Here is a 19,625-nt window from a genome sequence, read left to right as displayed (position 1 = left end):
ATGAGGTGAAACCAATTTTAATGCTGTTGGAGCTGGTGGTCTATCTTATTCTCAAATTAATGTTTGTTCGCCTGTGTATATGAAAGTTTATGTAACTAGAAAAGATTGCTTCTTCCCCTCCCACATTCTATGCTTCCTTGTAGTAACGTGATTGTATTAGCTATATGTTGTTTTCTTGTATTGAATAGAAGGTTAGTGCACAGGGAAGCTTCTTTGAATGTCGAGAGTTAAGGTGACCTGGAATACATGTGATGACAGTCGAGGGTGCCCTCTCTTCCTGCCAAATGCATCATTAGCCAGCGGGCTGGTGCTGAATTAATGTACAATTTGCGATTTTTATTTTCTCATAGGCTAATAAGTAACAAGGATGTTTCCCTCATACAGATCAGTGGGCAACTAATATTGTGTCCATAGAAACATTAACAACATTTACAGGTTTGGGGAGAGAACAAAAAAACCTATGTACACACTACTTAAAAAGCCTGCTTCGGAGCGCTAAAATTGAAGTGAAATGCCTTTCTCTGGCAGTTCATGAGGACTGCTGTCTCTTTCACGGGAACTGCCAAGTTTCATTAGTACAAAGTACTGTAGCCACACATCCCACAATCAATGCTGAAAATGGAACAAGGATGATATATAGAGGGCCTGTCCACAGAAACATGCATCTCACAGAGCGTTTGATACCAGATGTATGTACACACATTTTCCCCCAAAAAAAGACAAGGCAATGAAGGAATTTAAGTACAAGGTTGCCTTGAAAATAATAAAATTGTGCAAACAACTGTCTGAATTTAAATGTCAGCACCAGGAGATACTGATCTGTCTAGGAAAACACGTTTTTAGTACAAACTTTGAAACTTTGAAAGAGATTAAGGTAGCTCCAGAATGAGCATTCTAGAAAATTGGGTGGCACCCAAGACACAGTGACCTCCATTTTTATCAATTCAAAGTTAAAATAAAGCTTTATTAGATGAGAACAAGGCTCTGCGGCTCTTAGTGACATACCCCGGAAGGACTATATGCCGAGGGGCAAATCCCTGCACGAGGCGAAGCTGGCCTTTTTACAAGACCACTCTTTAGATTCCTGTTGTTGGGAACATTTACAGCTGTTCGGCGCAGCTGTCCCTGAAAATCGCTCTAACAATATCATGATGAGTTTATTCAAAGGGCAGTGGAGAGAGTATTATCTGTGTGTGAAAAAAATAATTCCTCGCACGTGTAGCATGAAACATTAAAACTATGTATATACTCATCTGCCTAAGAAAATGGAATCAGTTCGGATCGGAAACCTGATTGCGGTTATTGTGAGTATGCTAATATCGTTGTTTCGGGTCAGGAAGGGGACGGAAGCTGCTTGTTAAGTTGCCAGCGGTCATTTCTCTCCTCGCCTGCATTGCAAGCTGCATACATAGACAGCAACTGTATTTTGGAAGAATCTCGCAGTTGATCACAAACACAGTACCAAGGCTTAGGTGTTCTGGTATCAGGGCTGGCTCTTGGGCGGTGCCACTGGTGCCACCCCACCGGGTACTGACTTTGGGTGGCTATATTATGTTTTTAAAAGTACCTCCTACTATGTTATTTGCCTCCAGCAATTTTTAGGCAACAATAAAAATGTCAAGATAACTCTGGTGATTAATGTTCTTCCTGGAGAGAGAGAGAGAGAGAGAGAGAGATTGGAGTTTTGTCCAGCGGAAGGTTTTTGACTCACCCTTAGGTAGTGCAGAGGGTTAATATGCCTGCTGCAAAGAACATGTCCCATGCAAGTCACAAAGTGAATATTATGAAAATAGGCCATAGCTTACTGCTTTTGTCAGGAAGATCCTATTGTTACTTGCAGTTTATAAGTTAAAATCCTAATGCAGAACAGTGAGCAATTAGCTGTCATCAAAGAGCTGCATGAAAATTGCAAGGAATAGGTTAGAGCGTTATGATTTTTTCCCTGTCTTTCAATATCCTAATGTTGCAAAATTGGTTCATTGGGGTAGAAATCGATTCTCATTAAAGAGAACCACCAACCATGGTGTTACATTTTAAATTCAACGTTTGTGCTTCTAAAGAAAAGCACTCAAACTATACTGCATACCAGTACGGATGACATGTGACTCCTACACCTTGTAGTCCTCTGTCTTATGTAACATTTCCTATACACTGATTTACACGTGTGATTGGTTGTCTTTGTGGGATGGGAAAGGTGTGGCGCAGTGGCCAGATCGGCTGACTCTGGAGTGCGGGAGTCAAGGTTTGGTTGCCGGTGGCAGCTCAGCTCAGCATCTTGTGACTCTGGGAAATGGCTCACTTAAATTTCCCGATGGCCCCCAGCACCTTGAAACCTTAAGGGGTGATATGTTTGCGCTTTACAAGTATGGAAAATGTATTGTAAGTGCTTTGACACCCAACACTGGTATGAGTGGTGCTATAAAAGTAATTAAATGCATCTGAGAGGGAGTGGTCCTGGAGACTTGAGGGGCACTGTTAAAGGGTGCTAATTAGGGAATCCGCAGCTGAGGTGGTCATTGGGGGGGCGCCAACAAACATTGTCGCACCGGGAGCCACCAGTGCTAAAGCCGGCCCTGTCTAGAATATTTTCTTTCTATGATTTTGTATTGCAGTTCATAGGCAGTCCAAATTACCCTAGCCCCATTGAACCGTGAGGCGTTCGTTTTTCCAGAAGCCTGTGTTCCTAGGGAAATCAAGAGGGGGTGCCTAGAAGCTCCTCAGCCACCCCTCTCTTCCTATCAGCTGTACCGAAGGTAAATCTGATAGGCTGCATGAAAGACTTTCTTGTAGCTATTGTGAGGGGTTTGAGCAGATAGTCAATAGAGCACGCTGGACAGCTTTCTTGAGAGTACTCATGAAATGTTCAACAAGGCTGCTGGCCTGTGGCCAAAGACGTGCACTCTTCTGATACTTCACATTAAGATGACCGAGAAAGTCTCTGAATTCTCGACTGTTGAAAGGTGGGCTGTTGTCAGATTTCCAGATCGCAGGATGGCAAAGATGCTGTCTAACCTCTTGATGACTCTTTCTTGAGTTATGGATGAGTGATCTTCTATCAATGGAAAACAGGCATATAATGCAGTCTTGCCAGCCGAACATCACCCGGATTGTTAGATTTAATGGCGAGGACCAGGCTATCTTTTTTCAATCTGCAATTCCTATTAAACCACTTCTGTGCTGACTTGACACTCGTCTGACGCTTTTTGTTGTGATCAAGAAATAAGGTGCCGATCGAATCAATAGTTTCCACATAAACTTTTACTGCAGCAGCAGGGCCAACCCTATCCCTGCAAACTGCAGAAAGCTTAAGAGTCTGATCAGCAAGAATTTCTTCGAGGGTGGTTAGTTTTGGGTCACTCAAAATAAATTTAGGCCATTTAAGGAACCTGTTACAGTTAGATGGTAAAACGTTGTGATCGCCATTTATTGTTGGTATAATCCATATCTACAACAAATTTCCATGCCCTCCTGTCAACCATTATATAATCAATTCTGCTTTGGCAGGGGACCCTATTGAAGCTATTAGCTCCCATTACGTCAGAAATCGTGCGCCCATTGACAGCTCTTAACCCAAATTCTAGCGATAGAGCATTTATTTGGATGACAACCGGTGACCATCTCTTCACTGGCTTAAGTGATAATGAAGGAATGCCCCATCTAGCATCCTCATCATAGATTCCTAGGATGTCGTCAGTTGCAAGGGGCTCAAATGAGCAATTAAGGTCACCAGCAACCAAAAGAAGGGAGTCAGAGGGGCAGCAATGGAGCAAATCTGAAAGAGCTGAGATAGTAGGAGATTTTGCACCCCCTTGGGTTCCTCGTACATATACATTAAAGAGTTCCCAGGTATAGTTGCTCTTGGTGCACTTGATGGAGAGTCTCATTACATCTAATGTGGGGCAAGTGTGATGGGTGATCTTAAGATTAATTTCTACCCTGACCCATACCATGAGTCCACCAGATGGACGGCCTTGGCCTACCGAGGTGGCCGGAACAAAAAAACAGCAAAAGCCCGGCTTGTACAGCGGCTCAAGGCTCCAGGTTTCTTGGAACAAACACAGGTCATACCCGTCAATAAAAGCATTCCAGTCCGGGAGAGAAAGCTTGCTGCGCAAACCTGCCACATTCCACGAAGCAAGCTTAAGGTGGCTGGGAGAACCAACACAGGGAATTGGAACACTTGGGAAATGATCCAAATATAGATCAGTGTTATTAATAACCCTCTGTATTGATATGACGGGGGTGGATAGTTCTAGACCCGAAGGTTTTAATGATGTTGTAGAACCAGAGGTACAGCAACCTAGGGGGGCAAAGGACTAGTTGATGCTCCCCCTCTACCCTGGAGTCAGTCGACAGCCTCCAAACTACTAAATCGATTTTGGGTGGAGATAGAATCTAGAGGTGGTATGGGTCTGAGCCAACCCCCTTGCGGTAATCCCCTCCCATTCCGTTGTACCAATGCCCACCCATCCATTAATGGAGTAAAGTGACCAGGGGGATAAAAATAGGTCAGAGGAAGAGAGCGAATAGATGTTCCTGAACTAGAGTGTCTCCAGTTGCAGATATACTCAACTATTTTGGGGTCATTAAAGTTGATTAAAACGCAATCCCCCCTTATAATTTTAGCCAAGTGACCTACCCATGGGATCCTCCTAACCATGAGTATCTTGCACACTGTGTGCATTGGCAATGGTCTATTTTTATTTAGCCAATGCACAACCCTATTCTTTAGAGTTGTAGGAGATTCGACTTCATGCTTGCCCAATTCGGGGACCCCTGTTAAGATTACCACAAAAGGAGAAACCTCCGGAGGCAAATTTGGGATATTTTCCCCCCTGGGAATCTGGGGGGAAGTGATCCTCCCGTCCTCCTTAGGCTGTGATATATTATGCTGAGAAGGTTTAATGGCAGGAGGCGCAACTGTACCCTTATTAACTTCGGTTGGGGCCTGATGATCTATGGGCAATACTGGGGGATCTTTTAAAAAAGCCGGGGCATTTTCTACTCTGGCAGTATCCAGTAATTTAGAAGCCATAGGGTGGGGAACGTCCTTTTGAAAATCAGCAATTCCCCCGAGACCTTGCTCAATCCTTAATAAATGTTGCTCAATCTTAGATATTCTATCCTCCACAGGACGAAGGAGAAGCCTAATTGTGTCATAGATATTGAGCATCTCAGGGGCCATTCCCTCAACCTTATCATCTTCTCTGGTCCCCCCGCTTGCAACCTGATGTGCCATTCTGGTGGATGATAAATGGTCTGAAGGTGCAACTTTGTTTGCTCTGACAACCATAGCCGGCTGCTCCTGTAAAGGAGGGGGCATTCCAGAATTTCTATTATGGCTCACAGCTTTCTGTTTCTTTCTGCCAGTCTTACTTTTCCCACCATTGTTAGTAGGGGGCCCTTGCTTGTTTTTAGAAATAGCGCCAGGGTTCCTCTCTCGCAATTGCCTGGTTCTAGGCTCTGGCACTAAGCTGGAAGCAAACGGCAGCAAACAAGGAGATATCAACAATGAGTCTGAAACCATGGACTGTTCCCCCATAGAAACAGCAGTTGTTCCACTGGGTGTTAAATCTGTGGTCGGAAAATCTAGACGTAAGCATGCAGCAGCATCACCATTTGGGGCTTGATAGACAGGGGACTGCGCATTAGCAATATGACCCATTGAGGACCTCCTTGCCACCGCAAGGTCCTGTGAAACTCTGCGTTCCAACAACGTAATCTCTTGGTCAATGACACAGTTTACCTTAGTAATAAACTGGTCCATAGTTCCTGTGAGATGAGTGTTGGCCCCTCTACCTCTAACGTCTTTGAGGGGCATGGTAAAGCCAGCAAATCAATAAGATAAGTTTAGATACAGTGTGCTTGCAAATCAGACAGGCTCCAATTTAAGCAGAGAAGTTCCGGCCTTTACCGGTCTAAGATGGCCCGCCCTTGGCCTTGGCGGGTGAGCCGGTGCGCTTGTATCGTCACCCCGGCGCTGGCTGATGGCGCTATTGCCAGACGCCCTGGCCTTAAGGTGTTGGGAAAACAAATGATTGAGGGGCCGTTCCCCTCGCAGCAGGCAAATACTACACCAAATGCTCCCGATGAGTGTCAGCACGCGGGAAGTAGGCTGCACAGAACCTAATAAATTAGCAAGAAGAGACCCTAACGCCTAAACAGCACAGGAAATGCACACCTAGCGCTATCCCGCAAGCAATGAGCACGTCAGTACCTTGTGTTCTTAGGCAGCAATGCGTCTTTGGGGGGGTGGCCCACCCCAGCCAGTTCCTGTCAGTGACGGGCAAGGACGGGCCCGCCCTTGGCCCGGGCTTCGCCCGGGCGCTGCGGGGCGCGAGGAGCCGCTTTAACTGATGCTGGCGCTGCCGTGCGCCGTCACCGGCGTGCGTCTGGGGCTTAGGATGCCGGGAGATGTAGTTCGAGAAGCCGTTCCCCTCACGGCGGAAAAGGTCCTGCACACACTAGACCCCTAGCAGGGTCTGATTTCCACACGACAAGTAGGTAGTTGATTTTTCAAAATTCACGCTCTCTGGAGGCGCGTCCCCTTTTAACAGATATTGTCCTCATCTTATACTGTGGAGTTGCCTTTTAAGCAATTTGTTCAAGCTCTACCCAATTATCTTTCCATTTTGAATCATCAAAATGTAATTGATCATTTTAAAAGATTGTACTTTTTTGTGCAGTTTCTCTTTCAAATCGTCATGTTGGAAGATTTGGACTCGTGTATTTGAGATAAAGGTATGAAATAGAACTATTTCCTTGGAAGTAGTTGCCAATGAGATCGCACTTCCCAAATCACTGCTAATGCCCAACAGCAACAAGCAGCATTTCTAACCGAGGTGTTAACACCAGTACTACTCCTTACAACTGAATTACTGAAACAAATATACTTTTCACGATCATATCATGAAGGGGAAGTAATACATGCAGGTACAAACACTTGCTTTTCACTGCTTAGAACTAGTAAATAATCTACCCCCCTTTTCTTTATTCTTTACAATATAAGCACCCAAAGGTCTAATTTCAAAACCGCTTGTATTTTGCTGTTGGGGTGTTGCTGTTATGGTTTTTGAAACCGTAGACAAAGTGGTATGTTGCTTCTCCTCTCCAGGCAATTGGTCCACAGTTGAACCTTTTACAGGGCCGGGCTGGTTGTAGCGAGCCCGGAAGGCTGAAAAAGTGGGGGCCGGTTTTGGAGAGGTGGGGACCTGCTTTGTTACTGGGGGCCTGTTTTGCAGCAATATTGGCCTCCAGTAACAAAAGCAGCAGTGATGGGCAGGGCCAGACTGGGAACCAAAACTGGCCCTGGCAAATTGCTCGGCCGGCCCGGCCAAGCTGTTTGCTAGGGCCGGTTTCGGCCGATTTTGTTACAGGGGGCCGATATTGCTGACCCCCGGTATCAAAACCTGCCCCCCAGGGGCCAAAAACCGCCCCCCACCCTGGTGGCCCACCGGGTAAATGCCTGGTGCCCGCTACGGCCAGTCCGTCCCTGGTGCTGGGCAGTGGCATAACAAAGCCCCCCGCAGCCCCGGAGCTCCAAGTGGCTCCCCCAGCACAGTACCCTGGACTGAGAGCTCCTAAGTGAGTCTCCATGTGCTTTACAGGCCCCCCCCCTCAAGTTTCGTTATGCCACTGGTGCTGGAGGTGAGATTTTGTTACGCTGCAGTGCTTCACGCTTGCCTCCCCACAGCGAGGCGGGGTGGAGGGTGGAGGGGGAGCAGTCAAATAAATTGCCAGGGTTGCTTTTGGTTCCCAGGCCTTTTATGGTATTTGAGGTGGCACCTCCTGTTGGAGTCAGCTTCGCAAGTTGCCTTTCCTTAGATCCCGCCCTAAATTGTGTACCCAGCATGAGTCGTTTCTCAAAGTTTGAATGCTAATCAAATGTATAATTTATCCAAAAAGTAGATGCAGAGGGTGACACAGGGGCGAGTGCTTTAAGCCATAAACAAAAAACACAACAACAAACCTTGACGAACCTTCCTAAACATTAAAGCTTGTTAAATTGTTAAGAGCATTTTTGCAACCATTACTGCAATTTAGTAACTCATGTTGTATATTACTGAGAGATTTGTAAAGAAGCTAATGCTCTCTTAAGGATGTTGTTGAATATGTTCATAGAATAGTGCATTAGTCTCCTGGGTTTTCCACTTCATTGCTCTTTTCATTCGGATTAATTTAGAAATAATAATTGACAAAATTGCGTATTGAAAAGGTCACGAAATGTACATACCAAATCCCTGCAGTGCACCCGCCAGCAATTGTGCATCCATGGGAGGATTGCAGTTTGAGTTTGGAAAAATTGTTCCTTGTACCTAAAGAGAACAAATACACATATTCTGTTTAAATGTTTATAAAAAAAGGTTTAAAATAAAACGTGTTGTATGCAAACACTTTCTGATAATTTAATAGAAACAATATTCTGTGACATACCAAAATATAATCTAAATGTAAAAATCTCTAACAAAGGAAAAACAACTAGGTAAAACCTCTTGTATTATTAGAGGAGGCCAACCCTGAAACCGAAAAACACTGCTGCCGGGGGAATGGAAATGTCCTTACGACCATGCACACTAGATAGGGTTAAATCAGAAATATATTTTATTACAAGCCAGGCATGGCCATATGGTAAGTTTCTCCTTGGGGATTGTGTGGGTATCTGACTTTAAGGGAATTCACAGAAATCTCCAGCAGCGCTATGTGAAGTCTGTGTAACTTGTAGATTTCCACCCAGCACAATCTGCAGGAGAAAGAATAGTGGATATCTGTATATCCAGCTCATTTTTTTTTCCTTTTTATTTCCACTTCGAAAATATTTTCTGTTTGAGAAAAATACACTCTTCCAAACACCCACATGAAAAATGTGGTATTTCTGTATCTGTACCCGTCCGTGCAAACCTCTGACTACCATATGGGCATATTATCAAGAAACTGCATTAATGGGCTTGATAATATGCCCATGAGAATTCCCATAGAAGTCCATGTTCTGGCGTCAACATGGGCTTCTATGGGAATTCTTTGCGGCATATTATCAAACCCATTATCGCCGCTTTAGCGGCATAATTTTAACGCTGTGCTTGATAATATGCCCCATAGTTTTTTAATAGTTTATCTACGCATGTTCCAAGGTGGAAGTGCTTGTGTAACAGTTGTGATTTACCTATTCAATCCTTTCCCTTTCTTCTTCCCTCCACCCCTGCATGACCTTATTCTTAGAACATTCCGAATGGAGTCTGTTTAGAGTGTTGAGACCTCTGTCAGGCTGCCCTGCGTGGTGAGACTGAAGACACTGTTATGAAGTACTCTGATCTGCGTTTATAACATATAAAGTATTTTACTTTATACTTGGATTTATCTTCTCTTCAGCAACCACAAAGGTTTTTCTCTTTTGGAAGCAATTTGTTTGTACTCTCTCCTTGATACTGCTTTAAATTATACTTTCCCATGCGCTCCTGCTCCCCATTGATAACTGCAAACACTACCATTGTTTCAGATTTTTCCCAGTTGTAGGTTTTAAGTGATGTTAGGATGTCTAGTCTGCTCTCCTACTTTGACCTCTACACACTTTATTTTAGTGGGTGAATGTCTTGTACTTACTCCAAAGACAACCATCAGATAGAGGGTATTTTGTGAGCAGCAAGGCTGATGCCACAATGGGGTGTCAGTTATAAAGGTTATCTTTTTGTTTCTTTTACAGACCATTTCAACATCAACAGCTAGGTGTGTTCACTTTTTACGCTAGTGGGTGTGCTTCGAATTCCTTTCTTGCCAATGTTTTTCTGGATGAACAGTAATCAGCAGTAAATAGATATTTATGTATATACATGCTTTAGGTAATTATAGGAAAAATAAAATCTCTCTGCATGTGCCTACATTTTCTGAGCCACAGTGTTTTTTGATCTGACTAGTTCTAATATTTTTTTACAACAATAATCTAGGTGCTTTTTGGTGTCTTTAATTTGCAGTACAGATTCTACTTTTATTCTTCATGTCAGCAAACATCCTATCTCTTTCACCAAGGATTTAAACGATTTGTTGGAACGGTGATGGTGTGACCATCTATTATAAGCAATAAAGGGCCAGATGTACTAAGCGACTGGCAAATGCTTTTTTGTATATAATAATCCCTTTTTTGGAGTCTGAAAAGTTTCTCCAACTCCTAAAATGTGAATGCAAATAGATGCCGATTCGGTCCCAAAACTGCTCCCATGTGACTAGCAATATCCTAATACTGTACAGCGGGGGCTACTTTATCCCATAGTTAAGAGCCGAGCATTGACAATGGTAATAGATCATCTGCATTAGTGATTGCCTGTATTTGTTCACATTGGTACATTAAAGCCAGTCTTGTTGGATTTGCCATTGCTTGTTTTCAGTTCAGTTTAAAACTTTATTTCGGTTAGATTTACCATAAAAGCACATAAAAATATACAAGACAACAAATCAATCAATCCATTTCAAACCTGTAATCACCGATTATTTCATGGTTGTTAGACAATTGTTACTTTAAAATTTATAAATAATTTCAGAATTCTAAAATTGGTATAACAAAGTTATTCTTAAAAGGTTAAAATATAGCTATTCTCTCGGAGTTCATTATACTGGATCATGAATCAAAACATCATTGTTAATCAAGTTCCTTCGTAAAAACCACATTGAATGTAAGTATTTAGTCACTGCAAAGACAATCACAGGATCAGTATCTGATTTTAATATTCTAAAAAAAAAAAAGTATTGTCTTATGCCCATATTTTTACACAACTGAATAATCCACTTCTTCCTAATATCGGCGTAAGCAGGACAAAATAGGATAACATGGATAGTGGTCTCATCCTCTAGACGACAGCCTGGGCAGGGGCGTGCTGTTCCACCTTTCCACCTACCAATATTGTGAAAAAAAGGCAGAGTGCCATATCTGAATTGCAGGTAAAGCTTCTTTGCTAGTGTTGGTTGGATTAAATCAATCGCAGGCTCAAAGCTATATATGGACTTAATATCCAAGAAAATGTCGGATAAGCTTGAGGTTTTTTACTGAGCGAAAAAGATTCCTTAGGTTAGTTTCCTTTATAGCATTCGTCATAATTTTCTTAGAAATAGCTGGACAGGAAACTTCGGGATTTAACCAGAGTTCCTCAAAGTCCATCAGCGCAAGTGACTGTTTGATGAATGCTAACCAAGGGATCCTACCAGAACCAATTGAAGCCATGACAACTTTAAGCTCCTCCCTATAGGACGCCAGCTCGGGAGTGCTCCAGAGACGCTTCCAAAATAGTAGTGGACGGACAAAAATAGCGTCTGCAATTGGGCATAGATTTAAGTCGAGTCTTAGCGGGACTAGAGGGGTGCTTTTTGGCAAGTTCAAAAGTTGTCTTAAAAAATTGTTTTCAGTTATTGATAGTTTGCTCACTGTTGTGTGACCCCAGAGTTCTGCCCCATACAGGGAAGAAGCCCTAGCTTGCACTTTAAAAATTTCAAGAGGAGCACTGATTGTTTTAAGGGTGCAACTTTTCTGAACCTTAAGGATTCCCCCTACCGCTTGGGTTAGTCTTAGGTTAGCCTTATCGACTTGCGGACCCCAACCCATTTTATCATTCAGAGTCAAGCCCAGATATTCGAAAGTTGGGACCCTTTCCAGGGGTCTGCCATCCATCATTGGGTGGGGGCAGTTGACAGTATTTGCATTAAAAACCATATACTTAGTCTTATTGATGTTAACTACCAGGTTCCTTTTGGTGCAAAATCTGGAGAACTGGTCCAACACGCGCTGCATCCCCATTGGGGATTTTGAAAGCAGAAGCGTGTCGTCTGCAAACATTAGGGCGGGAAATCTTCGGGCACCCAGTTTGGGGGAGTCTATATCATTTTTGGCTAAAAGATCTTCAATCAACCCGTTGAGGAAGAGAGAAAATAAAGTCGGGGCAAGGACACACCCCTGCCTGACACCTTTCTCAATCGGGAAGGCCCCAGTTAACTGGCCTAGTTTGCCAAAACGTACTCTTGCAAAAGTGCCTTCGTGGAGGATTCTAAGCTGTTGGCATAAATACGGTGGAACCCCCATTGTTAGTAGAATGGACCATAGTTGTTTCCTGTCCACCATGTCGAAAGCAGATTCTAAATCGACGAAAGTGAGATAGAGACTACCCCCTTCCAGGAACACGTGCTTCCAGTACAGTACTTGTAACCGGAATAATTGGTCGATTGCTTGTTTTATTAAAGGGAGTACAGAGTGCTGAGAAAATTGTCTTGTGTGGGGAATATTATTAGTTACATAAGGAGATTAAAATGGCAGGAATTACATATTCACATACCCACACACAAGTGGTCTTTTGAAGTATGCCTGAATGATTCTGCTGATAGTTCTCAAATGTTGTCTCCCCTACTAGAACTTTATACAGATGTAACAGATTTATTGATCAATCTGGTGAGGGAGATTATTAAACAGCAATGTGATCGAATTAACGTTTAATGCATTGCATAAAAATATGAAAAAAACTATCTTAGAATATTAAATGTCTGAAGAATATAGCAGGGAAAGATTGTTGAGCAAGTCCGAGCTGAGGGAAAAAAAACAATGTAGATCGTGAGATTGTTTCCACAAGCTGCATCCCCAGTTACTCCTTTGAGGTTTGTGAGTTTAATTACCATGGTATCGATCATGATAGGTGAGACACAGAGGTTTTATTTACTATCTTTATTCAAGCACAGTAGAAAGCATCCTCGTAACATGCCAAACTACTAAGTGGATTTTAAGCACAGTCTGTGACATATACATCCCTGATTTATGAGTTTCTTATGCTATGGGTTCTAGTAGATGAGAGTTAGAAATCACGCTTAATGACTGATTCTCATCCCTCTTAGAGGTCCTCTTGCTATTGGTCCAGTCGCTGAGAAGAAGAGAGAAATGTAATGAAAAAATCAACTTGGACCACTCCATATTCCCATCCCTACTTTGATTTTCTCCAAAAAGCCCTCACCATTCATAGTCCTCAATCAGAGGAGAACCAACCTGAACTCCTATATTTAACAATAAGGGGCCGATTCCGATTTCGGACGGGAGGGCTCCGAACGATGGTCGGAGCCCTTCCGACCGAATCAGAATGTGTCGGCCGGATTCCTTTCCGACCGAGCCATTCTGATGGGCTCGGTCGGAAAGGAATCTGACTCGGATTTCCGGATGGCGGACGACAGGCTCAGAGAGCCCGTCCGCCATCTGGAAATCCCTCAGTACTCTCCCGGCCGCCTCTTTACGACCGAGTGAGTACTATGGCAGTTTTTCACTGCCTTTTCGTGCCGGTCTTTTCGGCCCGAAAAGGCAGTCTGAAACTGTCTTTGGGGGCCCCCAGTAGGGCCCCCATGGGTGCGACGCTGCCGAATGGTGGCCTGGGGGCACCTATGGTGCCCCTCTGTGGATCCCTGCACCCGGTGGCAGGCACCTTGGGGTGCTGGCCACAGGGTGCAGGGATAAACTGCAGCCCTGCTTTTCACAATGCAAGCATGCATTCCGCTCAGAATGCATGCTTGCATTGTGAAGTATACGAGTTCAACCAAACCCTGTTCGGTCTCATCGTACTTGCAGGGCCGTAACCGACGACAGCACATCGGTCAGTTACGGCTCCTGACCGATGTCGGACGGACCTGAGTCCGTCCGACATCGGAATCGGCCCCTAAGTGCTGTTTACTCTAATTCATAGAAGGTGTATTGGTAGGTAGCCCTCCTCAGCTGTCCTTAAGTTCCAATCAGGTAAGATATTTTCTGAGTAGCTGGTTCCCTCTTTGATCGTTATCTTTTCCTATCGGTGATATGGGAGTGTGATTCCTCACTGGCTATAACTCTATGAAAAGGAGCTATACCCTTCTCCTCTCATGATGGGTCTCTGCGTACAAGTCTGTCTTTTAATTGTGAGTCCCCTGCCGGCTTTCACAATCCGACTCCTGCTGTATCCAGAGGACATATCTCAGCTCCCAACCCAAACTAAACATAGAAATGCGGGATCCTAAAGTGTTAGAGCTGGCACAACTGCACCTGAGACATGCCTTCAAACAGCAAACCTGGGCAATGACATTTTAGGAAAGTCCCTCTGTTTGCAGGAGGCTGACATCAGCACCCAGTTAAGTGTAATTGGATGCCATCTTACAGTTATGCACAACAAAAAATGTTAACAGTCTCAATAAGGGGTTTTTTCTGTGGACAAATGTATGGGCCGATATAAACCAAACTGTCAATGATATTCCATATTTTAATAATTATTTATCTAAGTGGCAGCATTTCAGTGCCTTTGCCAAAACTGTTATTTTCACCCTCCCAGTGGTGCAGACAGCCGTAGGCCCCCCACCCTCCCAAAATAAATGCCCTGCTCCGAATGGGGCACCTTTGGAGTTATTAAACACAATGAAGTATTATGGGTTCCACTATTAACTAACATATTAATTGTAATATGAAGTGAAACCTCTCTACTCTAACCTTGCTCCAATGAGCATCCAAAAGATTTGGATAGGGAGCAGACAATAGTGTTGTAGTGATATGGGAGAAGAGGAGAAACAACATTTTGTAGTGAAAAGGCTATAGAGGCTGACCAGAATTTTAATTTGAGAATACTGTTTTGTTTCAATATAGTTCCACATGCCGCAGCTGTGAATATGAATATGAATATGAATATGAATACGGATTTATAAAGCGCGTAGATACCCTGGGGCGTCCCAGCGCTGTCAGTCGACCTATTGTTCCGGAGGGGGGGGGAAGAGGAGGTGAAGAATTATGGGAAGAGCCATGTTTTTAGTTGCCTACGGAAGGCAAGTAGGTTGTGTTCTCTTCGGATGGAAAGTGGAAGGGAGTTCCACAGTTTTGGAGCATTGTAGGAGAACAATCGCCCCCCAGAGCGGGCCTTTTTTATTCTGGGGACGCTGGCCAGGGAGAGGGAGTCTTATCTGAGTTGTCTGTTAGACTGATGGGGTTTGACGAGGGATCTCAGGATCGGCGGGCCTCTGCCTTGCATTATTTTGTGTGAAATGCAAAGGGTCTTAAAGGTGATCCTTTCCTTAATCGGGAGCCAGTGTAGGCTTTTGAGGGCCGGTTTGGCGGAGCATCTGGATGTGGTCCCGGTTAGGAGTCTGGCAGCCGCGTTTTGGGCGTATTGCAGTCTGTTAATGACCGATGCAGGGGCCCCTAGATAAAGGGCATTTCCGTAATCTAGTCTGGAGTTCACCAGCCCCTGCATGAGCAATTTCCTGACTGGAAGGGGATCAAGTGGAGGATCTTCCACGCTGTTTGAATGAGACCGAAGCAGATGCCTGTGGTTTTTCTGGCCTGGGCTTTAAAGTTGAGCTCTTGGTCCAACCAGATACCAAGGCTCTTGACTTCTGATTTGGGGGTGGGAGGTGATCCCATGCAGAGTGGCCAAGAGAGGGAAGGAGGGAGTTTGCATGGGTTTCCCAGGAGTAGGATCTCGGATTTCTCTCCGTTTAATTTCAGGCGTGATTCGCACATCCAGTGGAAGATGTTCTCAAGACAAGCTGCCAGGTTGTCCAGGCTTTTACTCGACTGGTTTAAGGACACCACCTATTGGGTGTCATCGGCATACATGACTGTTTTTATGCCGAATGGGGCTATAATGTCCTCTAGGGGGGACATGTAGACGTTAAAAAGTGTGGGGCTCAGGGAGGAGCCCTGGGGGACCCCACACTGGAGAGGAAGAGCTCTGGACATAACTGTGCCATCGGACACCTGATAGGTTCTGCCTTCAAGGAAGGATTTGATCCAGGACAGGGCGGTGCCTGAAACTCCTACCAAGCTGAGCCGGTGGATGAGGATGGCATGATCCACCGTGTCGAAGGCGGCACTCAGATCGAGGAGGATCACTGCCACTGATCCTCCTGCGTCTATGATGGTTCTTGCCTCCTCAACCACGGCTAGTAGTGCGGTGTCTGTTCCTTGTCCAGGTCTAAACCCTGTCTGGGATTGGCGCAGGAGATTGTTGGTTTCCAAGAAGAGGGATAGTTGGTGGTTGACAATTCGCTCGGCCACTTTGCTGATGGCCGGGAGGAGAGAAATGGGTCTAAAGTTGGATAGGTCCGTTGGATCGAGGTGGGGTTTTTTAAGAGGTGCCCTGACTGTAGCTTTCTTCCAGTTGGCTGGAACAATGCCTAGTGCTAGGGAAGCGTTAATCAGGTGGGTGAGTGGAGGGGCGACAGTGGCGGCGACCAGTTTTAATTTGTTCATAGGAGCTGGATGTGATGGAGCCCCGCTCTTCACGGATTGTAAAGTGGTCAGGAAAAGTTCTGTGGTGACCTGGGAGAATGTTTGGAGGCGTGGAGCCTCTGCATAAGGGGGGGGGGGTAGCGGGGAGTTGGGAGGTAATGGGAGATGGGAGGGATTTGAGGATATTATTAATTTTTGTTGCAAAGAACTCAGCTAGCTGGTTGCATCTGGTGCCCGATTGGTCTGGTGTGGGCAAAGGGTCTGGGGTTTTAGTGAGAAGGCGAACGATGCGATAGGTTTCTTTGGCAGAGTTAGCTGCAGCTAATATTTTTTTCTCGAAGAAGGTTGCCTGGGTGTTTTTTATACAGGTTTTGTAGTGCTTCATGGCGGACCTGTATTCGTTTTTGCTTTCAGTCGCCCAGTCCTTTCTCCAAAGGCGCTCGAGCTTTTTGCACTTTTTCCTGAGTTGGCGTAGTTCTTGGGTCAACCACGGAGATTTGGGAGTTTTCTTCTTACTGGGGAGGGGTTTGATGGGAAGGATAGCATCAAGGGATTGATCGATCCAGCCGCGTAGTTGAACGTCTGCTCTGGAGGGGTCTGGGTCCAGCACTGGTGAGGTAGAGGCAAGTGCTTGGGCCCAAGAGGCCGTATCCAGTTTTTGCCATGGGCGGGATGGTGCTTGGGGAGGAGGTCTCTCCGGTGCTTCAGCCGAACGTTGAAGCTTAAAGGGGATTAAGAAATGGTCTGACCAGGGGACAGGTATGGGGGTATTCACGACTAGTCTCGTGAGGTTAGTGAATATAGGGTCCAACAGGTGGCCCTTAGAATGGGTAGGCTGGTTGCTTTTCAAGTGGAGATTAAGGGAGGCTAGGTCTTCTTTAAGGTCGACGGCTGTTTTGTTTGTTAGTTCGTCGAAATGGAGATTTAGGTCTCCTAAGACCGTAAAGTTAGGGGTCAGGCAGGCAAGAGAGGAGATGGATTCCACAAGGGAGTTGCAGAAAAGTCGTTGATGTCCTGGGGGACGGTAGACTAATATCCCCGAGAGGGTTGTGGATGGTTGCAAGTGGATAGAGAACTGGGCATTTTCACAGTCCTGAATTGGGCTGTCCTTAAAATAGCAAGCCAGGTGATCACGGTAGATGATTGCTATCCCACCTCCAGTCCTGGAGGGTCTGTCCTGGTGTTTGATAAGGTAGCCCGGGGGGAGTGTTTGGATTATGTCTGGGTCAGAGTTGGGGTTGATCCAAGTTTCGGTGAGAAAGAGGATCTCGATCTCAGAATCCTGCAGGAGCATGTTGATTTCTGCTTGGTGTTTCGGGAGGGATCTGCAATTGAGTAGAGCCATATTGAGCCAGCGTGGTTTCAGGGGGAGTCGTGGAGTGAGCCTATATGGACAGTTTGCGCAGCAGGAATGTCCATCCTTTAGGGAGATAATGCTGCGACAGGGAGTGGAGGGAGAGCCCCTGAGTTTGAGGAGGGTTTCCTGGGTATATCTCAGGGGAGAAGATGTGGCCGAAGCAGGGGTCCTGGGCTCAGGGCTCGGTCTGGCGCGGACAGGCGCAGACGGGCTTGCCTTAGGCGCGCCTTTGGCGCACAGACGGCGCTCCCGCTGCGCTCATCCGCTGCGCTTCCGGCAGATGCACATGGTTTATGCGGAAGGAAGGGGGTGGAGGGGAGGGGGCGTGGCCTGAAAAAGGGGCGGGGCCTCTGTCCTCGCCGGTAATGGCGTCAGGAGCAGTGTTCAGGTCAGGCTTCGCGGCAGCGCTAGAGTCCGCTGCGCGGGCCGGTCAGGGGCGAGCAAGTGCACGGAAATGCTTTGCAAGCGTGGTGAGTTTAAAAACACAAAGTTAAGTGACAATAGATTTTGTTTTTAAAAATAGCGCAAATTCGCACTCCCGGCTTCTGCCTCAGGAGATAGGTTGCTTGTGGTTATGGCGCTTGTAATCAGCGTCTTTTGTACCAGCGGCAGTGGGCGTGCCCTGAAAAAGGGGCGTGGCCTCTGTCCTCGCCGGTAATGGCGTCAGGAGGAGTGTTCAGGTCAGGCTTCGCGGCAGCGCTAGAGTCCGCTGCGCGGGCCGATCAGGGGCGGGCAAGTGCACGGAAATGCTTTGCAAGCGTGGTGAGTTTAAAAACACAAAGTTAAGTGACAATAGATTTTGTTTTTAAAAATAGCGCAAATTCGCACTCCCGGCTTCCGCCTCAGGAGATAGGTTGCTTGTGCTGTGCCATTACTAGGTGCTATAAATATAATATGTTACTGTTATCCAGCTTAATGGTACACAATTGACTGCCCTTGGAAGACGTGAATTGTAATTCACCAAGTTTTAGGGGTGAGTGATCAGCCCTCTGGGATATCTTGCCAGCATGTGCCAATGTGTGTTACTATAAGTGGTGGGTAATTGGGACTATAAAGAAGCCCATGCATTATCAAGAGTGGTTTGGCAGTCCTGAGACTACATTAACTAAGGTGGCTTCTCGTTTGAGTTTGTTAGTGCGCATGGATATAGATACAGAGAAAAGAGACCTTATTAAGGAAAACAGAAGCATCGTTCCACCATACTTTGCTAAAAGGTGAGCATGTCGCAGCTGATTCCTGTCAATGAAGAGGGACCAAGGTCGGTGTGAAATTACAAGAATTTATTACAAGAGTATGGGCTTTCTGGAATATGGTGAGTGAAGAGATGGGCTTTCTGGAATATTGTGAGTGAAGGGATCCACAGGGCTTAGTTGTGAACTATTTTCTCATCCCTAAAGCATAGCATGAGAAGTGGGTGAGGATTTTCATCTTATGAAACTTTGTGTCCTATATGTAGGTCCGGCTTTCTAGTTATTCTAAAAGAGTTTCCTAAGAACATAGATATTAGGGTAGGTATTAGTATGTGCTACGGTGGACAGCATTGTAAATTGAACAGGCCATTTTGAAAATACAGCAAGAATTGATGAGGAGCTAGTGAGAGATGAGCAGAGAAAACAGATCTTGGTCAACATTCTAGATTCCTAGAATCATTCTGGAATGAAAGGTTTGGTTTGCCATCATCGAGATTACTCTTGTTTTTGAAAGGCCAGAGAGAGCACATTTTTGTAATGTAGCCTGACTATATGCATGCAGCCTATAGCAACAATTCTTCAGAAAATTCAATTTCCATTCATCAATATCCTGATGACACCCAGCTACGCCACTGAGTGTCTGAGCTATCAAACATGCTAACTCAGAATTCCTTCCTCTGGAATCTAGCAAACTGGATGCAATCACTCATTAAATTCAACCCTTAAAAGACCACATTCCTTCTCCTATTCTCATCTGAGATTCCTCTCCCATCCAGAAATGGCTGACAACTCCCCACCGACCTACGACAGACCCAGGACCTGTTTGCCTTCAGAAGACTTCTCAAGACCTGGCTCTTCGATCAGTAGCAGCCCCCCCACCCCC

The 19,625-nt window shown here is 45.3% G+C and overlaps 1 protein-coding gene across 4 annotated transcripts in view; it reads right to left on the bottom strand.

Annotated features, from left to right (window-relative positions):
• ANXA10 (annexin A10) overlaps positions 1-19,625 on the bottom strand; it is a 514,604-nt gene that overhangs the window by 398,639 nt on the left and 96,340 nt on the right. For all 4 annotated transcript variants that reach the window (XM_085643277.1, XM_085643275.1, XM_085643276.1 and 1 more), the window contains exon 2: positions 8,234-8,315. In XM_085643277.1, coding sequence (XP_085499403.1) covers positions 8,234-8,315 — 82 coding nt within the window. The remainder of the gene's footprint in view (positions 1-8,233; positions 8,316-19,625) is intronic.

Source organism: Triturus cristatus, chromosome 2_2, assembly GCF_964204655.1.
Source record: "Triturus cristatus chromosome 2_2, aTriCri1.1, whole genome shotgun sequence".
Lineage (NCBI taxonomy): Eukaryota > Metazoa > Chordata > Amphibia > Caudata > Salamandridae > Triturus > Triturus cristatus.
Note: the sequence above shows the minus strand (reverse complement) of the source record. Positions and strands in the feature narration are given on the sequence as shown.